General features: G+C 39.5%; 1 protein-coding gene across 1 annotated transcript in view; it reads left to right on the top strand.

Moving 5' to 3' along the window:
• The first annotated feature begins 1,324 nt into the window (after positions 1–1,324).
• The window catches only part of LOC139559987 (protein Wnt-3a), a 33,151-nt gene continuing 19,557 nt past the window's right edge, over positions 1,325–14,918 (top strand). Inside the window, exon 1 of the mRNA XM_071376497.1 lies at positions 1,325–1,558. Within this exon, the coding sequence (XP_071232598.1) occupies positions 1,464–1,558 (95 nt within the window). The 5' untranslated portion in view covers positions 1,325–1,463. The remainder of the gene's footprint in view (positions 1,559–14,918) is intronic.

Genomic DNA, 14,918 nt, shown 5'->3' with positions numbered 1-14,918 from the left:
AGTGTGAGTTCACTTTAACATGACAGTCCGTGCAACTATAGGTCGATGGTAAGCTATTGATTTAAACAATCACCGCAAGAATATAGTTAGAACGAAGATATGCATCAGTGAGTGCATATCAATGGGGAATGAGGACTAGTCCACTTCCTATTAGATCACATATCAACAGCCACTTGACATTGAGAGAGAGGAAATACAAGACCGTGTCATTTAAACTCAGCACAGCTAGGGACAGGCAAGCATATGTACGTCATGTTGCAAAGACTTGAAGTACATAGATAGCCCGACATACGCGTATGGACAGTTCATTTTTTTTAAATGTATGGTTTATCTCGCCAATAGTACAAATTATATTCTAATCTGTAAAGTGAACAATATTCGATTCCAGATTAGATGGTTCCTTATTTGCAGATATTTGATGATACTATTTGTACACCCGAAATGCATTTCTCTCTTGTAGGCCTATACTTTTGTCATTATAAATTAGATAAATGGCATTAATTATGTGAAAGTCAATCGATAAGAACCAAAAGCTTTCAAGCAACCCTAACATCGCAATTACAACCGATATCACAATGTGTAAAAAGTAAGCATGTTGTCAAATGCTGCAGAAAATGACAAAATATAGTCACATAAAATGGATAACTGACGGATATAATTACATATACCATCTTTCAAAAATAACCCAAATTCGTTACATCAATTTTTTCTATAACATAGGCTATCTGAATGGGTATAATAGTAGAAGGAAAATTCTAAGGATCATGCAAATATGCTTTGAGGTACTAATTTGGGAGTAATGATATAACTACATCTGCAAGTTAAAGTTCCACGTTTTTAGTACTCAGCTCATCACTTACAAAACAACTTCTCAGGTGTATGTAGATGCATCCATAATGACATACAGGGGACAAATGAAGGATTAGAAAACTGAATAGCGGGGCTCAAGCAATTCACACATATTTATTTCTGCATTTTAGCAGCTTCAAACCAGGGAGTGAAATCCGGACAGGTTGTTATAGCTACCCAATCCACGGGGGTTCCGATGTCTATTTAAAAGACCTCGGACCCTCCCTCTTCTCCTTTAAACAACATTATATATCACACACAGCATGCCAATGCGACCACGTCTTAATGAGCACTAAAACATTATCTTCTTAAAATGGGCTCATTCTTGTGTTTGCGTTCAGCCTAACTGACTCAGGCAAAGAGCGCGCGCAGGGGAACGAACAGCTATCACCAGAATTTCCCCTTTGGCAGTACCTGCTGATTGGGTCCTAAAAGCAAGCTGGTTTTAACTTTTAATATTTGGCTCCTGTGACTAGTCGCAAAATACTGTTTCTCTAACCTATCACTAGTTTTAGGACAAGGTGAGACATTTTGGTAAGCAGCGCAGATTGTTTAGTTTTTTCTCTCATTGAAAAACGAGTGTGCGCGTATGAGCGCGCGTGTATCTGGTGAAGATGTTTAGCGAAACCTTTTTAAGGATGATATACCTTGGATGTTTCCTGTTTCTTTGTGGGCTTACGCATGCCATACCAAGTTACCCTATCTGGTGGTAAGTTTACATTTCACTCTACTTTTAACTTAAATTCTGCAATATCATAGGATTGTTATGCCTACCTGTTATTTCAACAATATACAGTACGTTATGTTAATTTATTGTTGCTTTCAGTTGGTTTCTTTGAAAGGATAGGCTAATATCAGCATGTGGTTTCCAACGCTGGTCACCCTGGCAATTAAGTTGTAGCCTATCATACCGGTCTAATTGACCCTGTCAACGGACAGTTGATATCGACGTTAACAAGCTGAGACGGAATCGTGAAGATGGGTTACAAAGCTAGTCAAGTGAAATTGTATGAAAGAAAAAAAAATGCACGTGAGTCAATGACACTATTGATTTCAAAGTGGACACAGTGCGGAAACAAGGGTATAATACCGACACAGACTGGTTATGCAAAGTAAAACATTTTTGTGCAAACTAGTTTCAGCATGATTTGATTAACTTAAAAAGAGGTGATGCTCCGTTCTACTTGATTCAATATTCGATGATAGACATAGGCCTAATGGCAGGTGCAGAATACATTCGTTTATGAGAGAGGCAGTGGGAAAAGGGGAATCAAAATTAATTATGTTATTATTTGAATGCGATTAATATCTAATAATAAGAGGAATAATGTGGAATCATAATTCAACAAAATACGTGCAGTTTACTTTCCTTCCCATTATTACTTCCATCAGAAAATGTATACGCAAAATGTACATTTCCTAGTAATCTCAATGATTTTTTCGATATCATGTAATGAATCCTTTAAACACACATTTAATAAACGGATTTCACTATTAAGAATATTGATTATTTCCCAAGTATTCAATTGAAATCGGCCTATCAGTTATGTTATGCAATGTAGTTGTGTCACCCCATGAGATAGAGGCTATACTACAATTATTTGGATAGAGCTTCAGCCACTGATTCAGCCACTTTCAACGATGCTTCATTAACTACAGTTTTATTTGGTCTCCATAGACAAATAATCAAATGTCATTTATTGGTCTTCTTATGACACTGATGTTGATCATTTCCCAAACAGTCAAATTCCCTTTGACATCTTATTGTGTTAAGCAGTAGGCCTAAGGAGAGTGAGGGATGCCTTCAAGCCTTGAGTTGGGGGTCAGTTGAAAAATGAATGAAACCCAATTGCCCATTCCCAGACTGTGGAAATTAGGATGGGTGATTTTCAACTGTAATTTTCTTTTGATTCTAAATAATCCATCGTTGACCGAATGTTTTATTTTAAAGATAAGAGCTGTCTGTTGTCATCTCTTGACAAAATATGAACTGTTTTCCGAGTTATTGCGTAGGCCTATTGCATGTTATAATATTATCACGATTGAAGCCACATTTGGAATTTAAGTAGATTGACTGACAGGCCATTGGAGGAGCTTTAATTGATAAATGATTGATTTCTGTTGAAAAAAAAATGATGAAAGAAAAGAGTGGGATTTGAGCCAACTGGGCATTAGGTGGACTGTTGGAGTCAGCTGATCAAACTGAGAAAGAACAAATTATGGAAAGGTGCAGTTGGAGGATGGAATATTGGATGAATGTGAATTCCATTCACTCACCTTTAGGATGGATTTTATAGAAAGGCTTGTGGAACCCTCTTGTTGAACAACTCATCTTCCCTAGAGAGGGCAGACATTTATCAGATTCTGCAGCTCAGAGGCATTAGAGCCAGAAGATAGGGGATGCTACAGAATAGACACAGTCCTAGATCTGAGATCCTCAGTCCCAAGAAATTTACTACAGGTTTGCATTTCACCAATCACACACCGCATCCTTCAACAAATCAATATTTTCCTATGAAATATTAAAGATGCTGTGTCCTGCACTTATTTCAGCTAATAGGTCTCCTGGTGGTAATACTGATGAGAATCTAATTACATGCTCAGCTGGACAGAAATCCATCATAAACAGTGGTGGGCTCTCTAGTCCTAGATCAGCACTCCTACTCTTAGACCCAGGGCTGGGAAAGCCTGGCCAAAATCAGGATGGGTTCATTCTGTGGGGAGAAATCTAATGGTCTACTTCTGTTTTTCGCCAACCTCTCTTAGAGTATCCCCCAGACGTTCCCCTATTTGATCTATACCAGTACCAGTACCCGATTCAACTGGTGATAATCATCAAGCCATTGATCAGCCGTTTTTATCTCAATATCAAATAATTTCTGGGTAACAATTAAGTTCCGTACAAAAAAGCTACAAAAAAAGCTACAAAAAAGAGCTTTTTAGCAAAGGGCAATTTCTCAAACAATAATTTTGATAGGAATGTCTAGGAGTGGTCTGAGTGGGGAGGGGAAAACTGAAAATTAGCTGTTATTGGCAGAGAGGTTTGGAACTACCTTTCTTATTGGTCTATTAACTCATTTACTGCATAGTGATGTCACCATGGAAGGCCAACACAGAATCCCACCAATACAGGCAGAAATGTATTTTCAAACCGCTCTTACACTAAAAGGGAATTATCATAATTTTCACTATTTCACAGTATTATTCCAACCTCATAGTGTGGAAATATATTATAAAACACAGGAAATCAAGTTTTTGGTTGCACTGGGCCTTATTCCATATTTTGTTGTGTTACAGACTGAATTAAAACTTTATGGATTTTTTTTTTCTTTTTCTCACCCATCTACAGACAATAATGACAAAGTGTAAACATATTTTTAGAAATGTTTCCACATTTATTGAAAATGAAATTCAGAAATATCTAATTTGCATAAGTATTCACACCCCTGAGTCAATACTTTGTAGAATCACCTTTGGCAGTGATTACAGCTATAAGTCTTTCTGGGTAAGTCTCTAAGAGCTTTCCACACATGGATTGTGCAACATTTGCCCATTATTCTTATAAAAAAAATTCAAGCTGGTTGATGATCATTGCTAGACAACCATTTTCAGGTCTTGCCATATATTTTCAAGTATATTTCAGTCAAAACTGTAACTCAGACACTCAGGAACATTCATGGTCTTCTTGGCAAAGAACACCAGTGTAGATTTGGCCTTGTGTTTTAGATTATTGTCCTGCTGAAAGGTTAATTCATCACCCAGTGTTTGGTCGAAAGCAAACTGAACCAGGTTTTCCTATAGGATTTTGCATGTGCTTATCTCCATTCCGTTTATTTTTTATCCTCAAAGATTACAAGCATACCCATAACATGATGCAGACACAATTATGCTTGAAAATATGAAGAGTGGTACTCAGTAATGTGTTGTATTGGATTTGCCTCAAACATAACACTTTGTATTCAGGACAAAAAGTTAATTGCTTTGCCAATTTTTTGCAGTATCACTTTAATGCCTTGTTGCAAAAAGGATGCATGTTTTGGAATATTTGTATTCTGTACAGGCTTCCTTCTTTTCACTGTGAATGGGGTTAGTATTGTGGAGTAACTACAATGTTGTTGATCCCATCCTCAGTTTTCTCTTATCACAGCCATTAAACTCTGTAACTGTTTTAAAGTCCCATTGGCCTCATGGTGAAATCCCTGAGTGGTTTCCTTCCTCTCCAGCAACTGTTAGGAAGGACACCTGTATCTTTGTAGTGACTGGGTGTACTGATACATCATCCAAAGTGTAATTAATAACTTCACCATGCTCAAAGGGATGTTCGATGTCTCCTTTTTTCTATAGGTGCCCTTTGCGAGGTATTGGAAAATCACCCTGGTCTTTGTGGTTGGATCTGTGTTTGAAAATCACTGCTCGACTGAGGGACCTTACAGATAATTAATGTTATGTGTGGGGTACACAGATGAGGTAGTCATTTAAAAATCATGTTAAACGATATTATGAGTATTATTTGACATTATGGGGTATTGTGTGTAGGCCAGTGACACAAAATCTCAATTTAATCCATTTTAAATTGAGGCTGTAACACAACAAAATGTGGAAAATGTCAAAGGGTGTGAATACTTCCTGGAGGCACTGTAGGTAGAACTAGCTGTGGCTACTCAAGGAGAGGTTTGGGAAACACTGGTCTAATACAATGCTGACAGAGAGGGTTGTTCCCTGAGTTCCACCAGAATCAAAGTGACAGAGTTATGTACAACCCACAGTACATAGTCATTCACCCTCTCTTTTTCGATCATAAAAGAGCTGTCTTTTGAATTTCTTTTTTGTGGGGCCAAGATTGTATCAAAACACCAGAACCAGTCATGATGACTGACAGAAGATGGCAGGCTTCCATTTGGTCACAGCAAACAGCCTCTGGCACCAAAATAAAGTCATCAACTTGTGTGTTTATGATTTGCTATTGGTGGGTGGGTCAGAGCACTGATTCAATCTGGGCAAGAGTGCAACGACGAAAGCAAAATAGAGGCGAGCAAGTCCAAAGACGCCGCTGAGCGTTCTCTGGGCTTATTGTGTCACCCCTACCAATACAAACAAAGCTCAGCTGAATCTGCAGCACCAGGCTATAAGAAGCTGAAGTGAAGTCACCATTGAACTCTGCATACTTTATGTTATATTGAGTGTTGATTCATTCTGGCTTAATGGAAACTAGATACCTCACTAAAGAGTGAGATAAGAAGCTAAAATAGGCTTGTGTTTCATGGTACTGTAACTTAACCCTTCTGCTGTTTTCCGGTCGAATTGGATGGATTTACAAGTTTTCTCTCTGAAAAATGTAGTTCAATTAATCTGATTGTCATAAGGTTCCATGAGGTTCCATCACAAAATTGACCGGTCATTAGAAATGAATGGGTGAGACTACAATTAGTGTATAAAATTGAGTTCAGGCACATGCCCATTCATCAAATTGACACACTTCCTCTCCCAGACCCCCACATGCATGTGTGTTTGAGTACACACACACACACACACACACACACACACACACACACACACACACACACACACACACACACACACACACACACACACACACACACACACACACACACACACACACACACACACACACACACACACACACACACACACACCTCACTCCCCTTCTTGGCTTCCATGGCAACCCCCATGGGAACCTTTCCCCAATAGAATATTTCCCCCACGGGAACCACACCTGTTGGCATTCTCACAAACAATCGCAACATTGTTTCAATAATATATTGAACTTTTCTTGCAGCTCTGGTATATAAAGCTTATTGAGGCCTTGCTCACAATTCATTCTGTGGCACAATGACCAAATTATATACTGTATGTGAGGCTCTTGATCATATCTTTGATCATGACACTGGTGAGGAGGAGAGAGTCCTTGTTAAACTTTGACACAAAGTAGTCTGTGATAAATAGCACAATATGTTTCATCTGAGTATTTGTTATAGTCAAAATAATCCATACATTATGCTTTGTTTTACTCAAAATCGAGTTGTATGAGCTCAGGTCAATGAGGCCAACAGGCCATAAATAGCAAATAGAAGTTCAAAACCTGTAATGTTCACAAGAACTTAAGTTGATAAAAAGATCTAACACAACATTAGGTGATAATATATGTATAAATATGGATTTATAATCAGCTGTAATGGGGCGGTTATTTTGGACCGGGAACACAGAATTAATTAACATGAAACGAACACAACCGAAGGGTTAACCCAATTTTTTACATAACACCTTGCTGTTGAACAATAAGCACCTTTTAACTCCTCTCACTAAACGTGTCTTTACTTTTGCAAAGAACTGTCAATCATCCAAGAACTGACAGATATTATTATGATGAAAAGTCGCTTTGTGGAGGTTTGTTGGCAGAAGCTGGTGCCTGAACGCTGCTTGGAGTTAGAATGGTTAGAATGTACAATGGTGGAGGATTGGCTGAGGATTGGTGGAGGATTGGCTGAGGATGTGGGTCTCGACCAACACAGGTTCATGTCTCTCTAACTCCTCGACCTGTCATGGCTCAGCCTGACTGCACCCCCCCCCCCCCCCCCCCACCCCCCCCACACACACACACACACACACACACACACACACACACACACACACACACACACACACACACACACACCACCCCACCCCACCTTAAAAGATAAATACCTGGAGGTGAAAGCTTGCCGCACATTCCTTTTCCCAAACGTGCTCTCTTGATGTCAAAGTCGGCTCCAAAGCCCCAGGGCCTGCAAGAGTAAAGTGGTAATTCTACGGTACCCTGCTTGGGCTTGCTGAAATATGCATTAAACCTAGTCTGGATTCAGTTAAATGAGAGGAGGAAAGATCTATACTGACTGAGACTAGAATCAAACATGATATCTATTATTTTCTCTTGTGTGTGTATTTCTGATGATAACATGCAGCTACTGTTTATGGAGACAACACAGGCAAGGTTTATATGAATCCTCAATCGTCTTGGTTTTGTTTGAGTTTCACCTAGAGGAAAGGTTTTTGTCTTCTCAGTGGCAAGTGGTAATGAACATTACAGGAATCTGGTATAAGACACATGATTCATTCTTTACCTATGAGAAAATAGAAATAACCTTTGTAATCAGAATCACTTTTAATTGCTAAGCACATTCACACATACCCAGAAATGTACTTGGTGATATGGTGCTGCTGGCAGTATACATAACCTGGTCTCAGAGCAAAACAAATTATATTTGACTAAAATCTGTGCCCCTCCATTTAGTATGATATGTTACTTTACGTTATGTTACATTACATCAGCTAAAATGTTAATGTTGTCTGTGATGAGGTTCGAACACACAACCTTTGGGTTGCTAGAAGTTTGCGCTGTCTGCGACGAGGTTTGAACACCCTACCTTTGGGTTGCTAGAAGTTTGCGTTGTCTTTGATGAGGTTTGAACACCCTACCTTTGGGTTGCTAGAAGTTTGCGTTGTCTTTGATGAGGTTTGAACACTCTACCTTTGGGTTGCTAGAAGTTTGCGTTGTCTTTGATGAGGTTTGAACACCCTACCTTTGGGTTGCTAGAAGTTTGCGCTGTCTAAGATGAGGTTTGAACACCCTACCTTTGGGTTGCTAGAAGTTTGCGCTGTCTAAGATGAGTTTTGAACACCCTACCTTTGGGTTGCTAGAAGTTTGCGTTATACACCCACCCAGCCACCCTAACCAAACACTGTCCTTTTGTTTCTAACCTACTGTCTTATCGAACATAATATATCATACTAAACAGATCAAGTAATGTAACCTAATGTACATTAACATATCATACTAAATGGAGTAGCACAGATTTTTGTAAAATATAATATGTTTTGCTCTGAGACCAGGCTGGTAGACAACATATTATATTATAGAGACAGGAACACAGAGAGGAATTTAGTTCACATTAGAAGTTAGATCTAGGAATTACAAGGAGGAACAATTTACTAATAAATGAAAACATTTTGCATTCAACTTAAGACCACAAACTCCATATATCTTAAATGGAGTTGTACAGCATGTAAAATATGTATTTGTTAGTACTCAATAACACCATGTACTCCATAGTCTACCTCTGTAATAAATCCATAAATCATATGGTTGAAGCTTTCCCCACTTCCTCTCCTCCTACTTCCTAACAGTAATAGAGGTGACCTGAATCACTCAGCCTGTATAGGACGTCCTCAGAAGCAGAGCTAGCGTGAGGGCCATGGGTCTGACCGCCCTAGGGCCCACACACCTATAGGGGCCCTGTAAGGGGGCCCCTGTTCTTGCAGATCCAAAAAAATAGAAATAAAGAAAAAACAATATTTAACACTATAAATCATAGCAAAATGGATAAATATTATATAATATATAATATATTTTCATCAAATCCTGGAATTTGTCTGAGCTGGTGTTGGTTATTTTATAAAGCAATGTACAGCTGTGTCTGTCGCTATACCCCCTTGAGGGGCCCCCTGCATGGCCTTGAACCAAAACGCAATTATCGGAAAACACCATTCTAAAGCTCAACTGATACGAGTGGTTTCATGTGACAGAGGTGAAAATCTCCATTAGAAACATTGAAAGAGGTGAAGTCTAAAGATGCAAATAGGATGGGTTGCTAATATGACTAAGATTGTGACTTTGGCCTCTGGACAAAGAAAAAACATTGATATGAAAACCAATAGAACATGAGAGAAAAGTTGCTTTCAATGGCATGTCAGGAAGTCTTTATAAAATACAGAGTGGGGTTCCAGATTTTCGGGATCCCGATTTGCTATAGCTACAGTCACTGAGATTTCTGCGCATGTGCGCAATTTTTTTTACATAGCTGCTGCCCACTCTGTACCGTCTCCCCCTCCTTCCAGATTGTTTTATGTAGCTGAGCTCACAATGCTGACTACGTAGCTGCTGCCCACTCTGTACCGTCTCCCCCTCCTTCCAGATTGTTTTATGTAGCTGAGCTCACAATGCTGACTACGTAGCTGCTGCCCACTCTGTACCGTCTCCCCCTCCTTCCACATTGTTTTATGTAGCTGAGCTCACAATGCTGACTACGTAGCTGCTGCCCACTCCGTACCGTCTCCCCCTCCTTCCAGATTGTTTTATGTAGCTGAGCTCACAATGCTGACTACGTAGCTGCTGCCCACTCCGTACCGTCTCCCCCTCCTTCCAGATTGTTTTATGTAGCTGAGCTCACAATGCTGACTACGTAGCTGCTGCCCACTCCGTACCGTCTCCCCCTCCTTCCAGATTGTTTTATGTAGCTGAGCTCACAATGCTGACTACGTAGCTGCTGCCCACTCCGTACCGTCTCCCCCTCCTTCCAGATTGTTTTATGTAGCTGAGCTCACAATCCTGACTACGTAGCTGCTGCCCACTCCGTACCGTCTCCCCCTCCTTCCAGATTGTTTTATGTAGCTGAGCTCACAATGCTGACTACGTAGCTGCTGCCCACTCCGTACCGTCTCCCCCTCCTTCCAGATTGTTTTATGTAGCTGAGCTCACAATGCTGACTACGTAGCTGCTGCCCACTCCGTACCGTCTCCCCCTCCTTCCAGATTGTTTTCATGTAGCTGAGCTCACAATGCTGACTACGTAGCTGCTGCCCACTCCGTACCATCTCCCCCTCCTTCCAGATTGTTTTATGTAGCTGAGCTCACAATGCTGACTACGTAGCTGCTGCCCACTCCGTACCGTCTCCCCCTCCTTCCAGATTGTTTTATGTAGCTGAGCTCACAATGCTGACTACGTAGCTGCTGCCCACTCCGTACCGTCTCCCTCTCCTTCCAGATTGTTTTATGTAGCTGAGCTCACAATGCTGACTACGTAGCTGCTGCTTCCCCCTCCTTGATCAGCCATGTACGCCTTTGTCTGGTGTAGCCTACAAAACTCCATGTTGTACACAAAAGACATGGTCAACATGTCTTTTGTTAGGCTACATGCAGAACAAACTTGCCCACTGTCAGACTCTGGTTACCAGTCCGGATACATGCTTGGCTGCCTAGAACCTTCGCTGCCCAGAGGTGGAACAGCTACAGCAGGTAGCCTACTCGTGCTGTACTTCCATGATCATTGAGAAGCTAAATAGCAGTTTAGAGCCTGTGTGTTGTGTGTTGTGTTGCTAAAACACAGATCGTTTTTACCCCAATGCAAAACTCAAGTGGGGAGTGACGCCTAATTAGTGTTGTAATGTTATTTTTTTCATCATCATTGCAAACATTCGCTCAGCAGGAGGTAGACAGGCAGTCAAAGTAATGGTGTTCTTTTTTCAGTAACTGTGGCTAGTGGCTACAATATGGCAGCAACTATAGCCTACGTCATCACACAAAACAATTACTGTTTTTGCAATGTGTAGGGACTGCTTCCTGCTTGTGCAACTGCAATATTCATTGCAACAGACAGAGAAGGTTGTAGCCTTCATAATAGGCTATATCTCTTTTGGAATGTTCATTCAAATTGCCACAGGGGTTTTTATTTCAGCTGTTAAGAAAGATAAGGCAGACACATAGGCTACGTCATCATGGTTAAGAAGAGGGTGAGTAAAGAGAGAAACGTCAAAGGATTGGGGCAGTGTCAGCAGCAGTATAAAAAAAATTGTGCGTATAATAACACATGCGCAGAACATGATCCAGATCCTTATCTTTGACAAAGAGGTTTCCGGAGTGGCCACGGCCTATACAATAATTCCCTAAATCTTTCTACGGTTGGATTTTGGCTAGGCTACTTTGAAGCAAGGTAAGACATCCCTTGTAAATAGGCTAGGAAGTTAAACTTCCAGGATTCAAACAATTAAGTATATCTTCTCACCATGTAGACTGCCTTCAACCAAAGCCAACCCGAGCCGTTAGGGGGCCCTCAGTGAAATCTTGTTTGGGGGACCCCCTATCTGGCGGGGAAAATATTTTAGTGGCCCCCCTCTTGATGGCGTAGAGGGAAAAAATTACGTTTTTGAGTTAATTTCCTGCAATTCTACACATTTTGCCATGGGGCAGAGACAGGGCTCTAAAGTGCGACCAATTTCATTGCATATGCTATAGTCAATTAATCAACAATATAATAATACTCTTAGGAAAATAATAACCTTTATTTAACTAGGCAAGTCAGTAAAGAAGAAATTATTATTGCTGGGCCAATTGTGTACTGTCCTATGGGACTCCCAATCATGGCCGGTTGTGATATAGCCTGGAGTCGAACCAGGGTGTCTGTAGTGACCCCTCTAACACTGAGATGCAGTGCCTTAGACCGCTGTGCACCTCAGGAGCCCAACTAGCTAGCTTACAAACTGTGGATATTATGCGATTAGAAAGACACACAATTAATGTAAGACATCACAGCACAGTCCTTTTTTTCCCATATCGTGCTGCCTTACTAACAACCTGGCAACTTTCGCAGTATATGCAAACATTTGGTGGCACAGAAAAAAAGGGAAAGTGATGTATTTTAACAGGAGATGTGCTTCAAAAGTGAGTAGGATTATTTGACTGTTTTTACACAGGCAGCCCAATGCTTATATTTTTTATTTTGACCAATCACATCAGATCTTTTCACATCAGATATTTTTCAGAACTTATCTGATTGGTCAAAAGAAAAAAAAGATCAGAATTGGGTTACCTGTGTAAACAGAGTCATATACAGTGCCTTCAGAAAGTATTCACACCTCTTAACTTTTTCCACATTTTATTGTGTTGCAGCCTGAATTTAAAATGTAAATTAAGATTTTGTCACTGGCCTAACACAATAACCCAACATTTTTACAAATTAATTAAAAATGAACAGCAGAAATGTCTTGAGTCAATAAGTATTCAACCCCATTGTTATGACAAGCGTAAATAAGTTCAGGAGAAAAATGTGCTTAACAAGTCACATAATAAGTTGCATGGACTCACTCTGTGTGCAATAATAGTGTTTAACATGATTTTTGAATGACTACCTCATCTCTGTACCACACACATACAATTATCTGTAAAGGCCCTAAGTCGAGCAGTGAATTTCAAACACAGATTCAACCACAAAGACCAGGGAGGTTTTCCAATGCCTCGCAAAGAAGGACACCTATTGGTAAAAATAAAAACACAGACATTGAATATCCCTTTGAGCATGGTGAAGTTATTAATTACACTTTGGATGGTGTATCAATACACCCAGTCACTACAAAGATACAGGTTTCCAGAGAGGAAGGAAACCCCTCAGGGATTTCACCATGAGGCCAATGGTGACTTTAAAACAGTTACAGAGTTTAATGGCTGTGATAAGAGAAAACTGAGGATGGATCAACAACATTGTAGTTTCTCCACAATACTAACCTAAATGACAGAGTGAAATGAAGGAAGCTTGTACAGAATGAAAATATTCCAAAACATGCATTGCGGTTTGCAACAAGGCACTAAAGTAATACTGCAAAACAAAGTGGCAAAGCAATTCACTTTTTGCCCTGAATACAAAGTGTTATGTTTGGGGAAAATCCAATACAACGCATTACTGAGTACCACTCTCCATATTTTCAAGCATAAGGGTGGCTGCATCATGTTATTGGTATGCTTGTAATCATTAAGGACTGAGGAGATTTTCAGGATAAAAAATAAATGGAATTAAGCTAAGGACAGGCAAAATCCTAGAAGAAATCCTGGTTCAGATTGCTTTCCACCAGACACTAATTCACCTTCCAGCAGTACAATAACCTAAAACCCAAGGCCAGATCTACACTGGAGTTGCTTGCCAAGAAGACAGTGAATGATCCTGAGTGGCTGAGTTAGTTTTGACTGAAATCTACTTGAAAAATTCTATGGCAAGTCCTGAAAATGGTTGTCTAGCAATGAGCAATGACCAATTTGACAGAGCTTGAAGAATTTAGTTTTTTTTGTTGCGCAATCCAGGTGTGGAAAGCTCATAGTGACTTACACAGAAAGACTCACAGCTGTTATCGCAGCCAAAGGTGCTTCTACAAAATAGTGACTGAGGGGTGTGAATACTTGTGTAAATTAGAAATTTCTGTATTTCATTTTCAATACATGCTCTAAAATTTCTTAAACATGTTTTCACTATATCATTATGGTGTATTGCGTGTAGATAAGTGAGAAAATAAATCAATTTACTACATTTTGAATTCAGGCTCTAACACAACAAAATGTGGAATAAATCAAGGGGTATTGCTTAGTTGAGGTCAAAATAGCTCTTACAATATTTCAGTGGTATAAATACTTGGTAGAACTGTAATGCAGAAACCAGCTACCCTCTGAAAAAAATTGTTATTCTATGGAAAATGTTATATAAATACCAGAATTCCTATCCTCTAATAGTCTGTATGTGCAACTTGTTATGGTATTTGGGTTGTTATAACATTTGGTTTGAAGTGACTGAGGATTTGTGCATGCTTTTTGAAGCTTCCTGCCATAGGCCCTACCACTCCCATTGTTTCACTAGCAGCGATGCTAATGCTGGCTGTGGGGTAAGTAAATAAAGAAAAACTAAGCCATATTTTTGGTCATTATCTCTCAGGATCAATGGTTGAATCATTTTTTGTAAATAAAATTAAGTATATTTCAAATGTTGGTGTACCGCCCCGTTTTTAACACATAAATAAGACACAATTCATATTTGTTTCAAAATTCAAAAAACTAAATGATACTACTATCAAATTATGGTAAATCAGCTTTTTAGTACTAGTGTGGACTGCACTTTGGAAAAGAGATGCTCATTATTTATTAAGAGAAAAATATATATTTTCAATTTTCCAGAATATGCTAATCAAATGTATTGGTTATATTTTATTTCAGATAACATTATTTACATGTCACTAAAGTTTGATATTTTGCTATGATTGTTACTTTTTCCAATAGTTTCTTTTTTGGGTCAAAATTATCCCTGTTATCTATGTATGTAAAATAGGCCCAGTAGCAATGGAAAGGTGGTTCCTCCTATTTTTAGAAATCAAAACTCAGTTTTCGCGCACGATTGCACGTAGAAAGGTTTTGCAAAGACTGGGTTTATAAGAACAGATGTTTGAGGAGCTGGGCAGTGTGAGCGCTCACTACGAGACAGGGTT

This window comes from Salvelinus alpinus, chromosome 30 (assembly GCF_045679555.1).
Source record: "Salvelinus alpinus chromosome 30, SLU_Salpinus.1, whole genome shotgun sequence".
Classification (NCBI taxonomy): Eukaryota; Metazoa; Chordata; class Actinopteri; order Salmoniformes; family Salmonidae; genus Salvelinus; species Salvelinus alpinus.
Note: the sequence above shows the minus strand (reverse complement) of the source record. Positions and strands in the feature narration are given on the sequence as shown.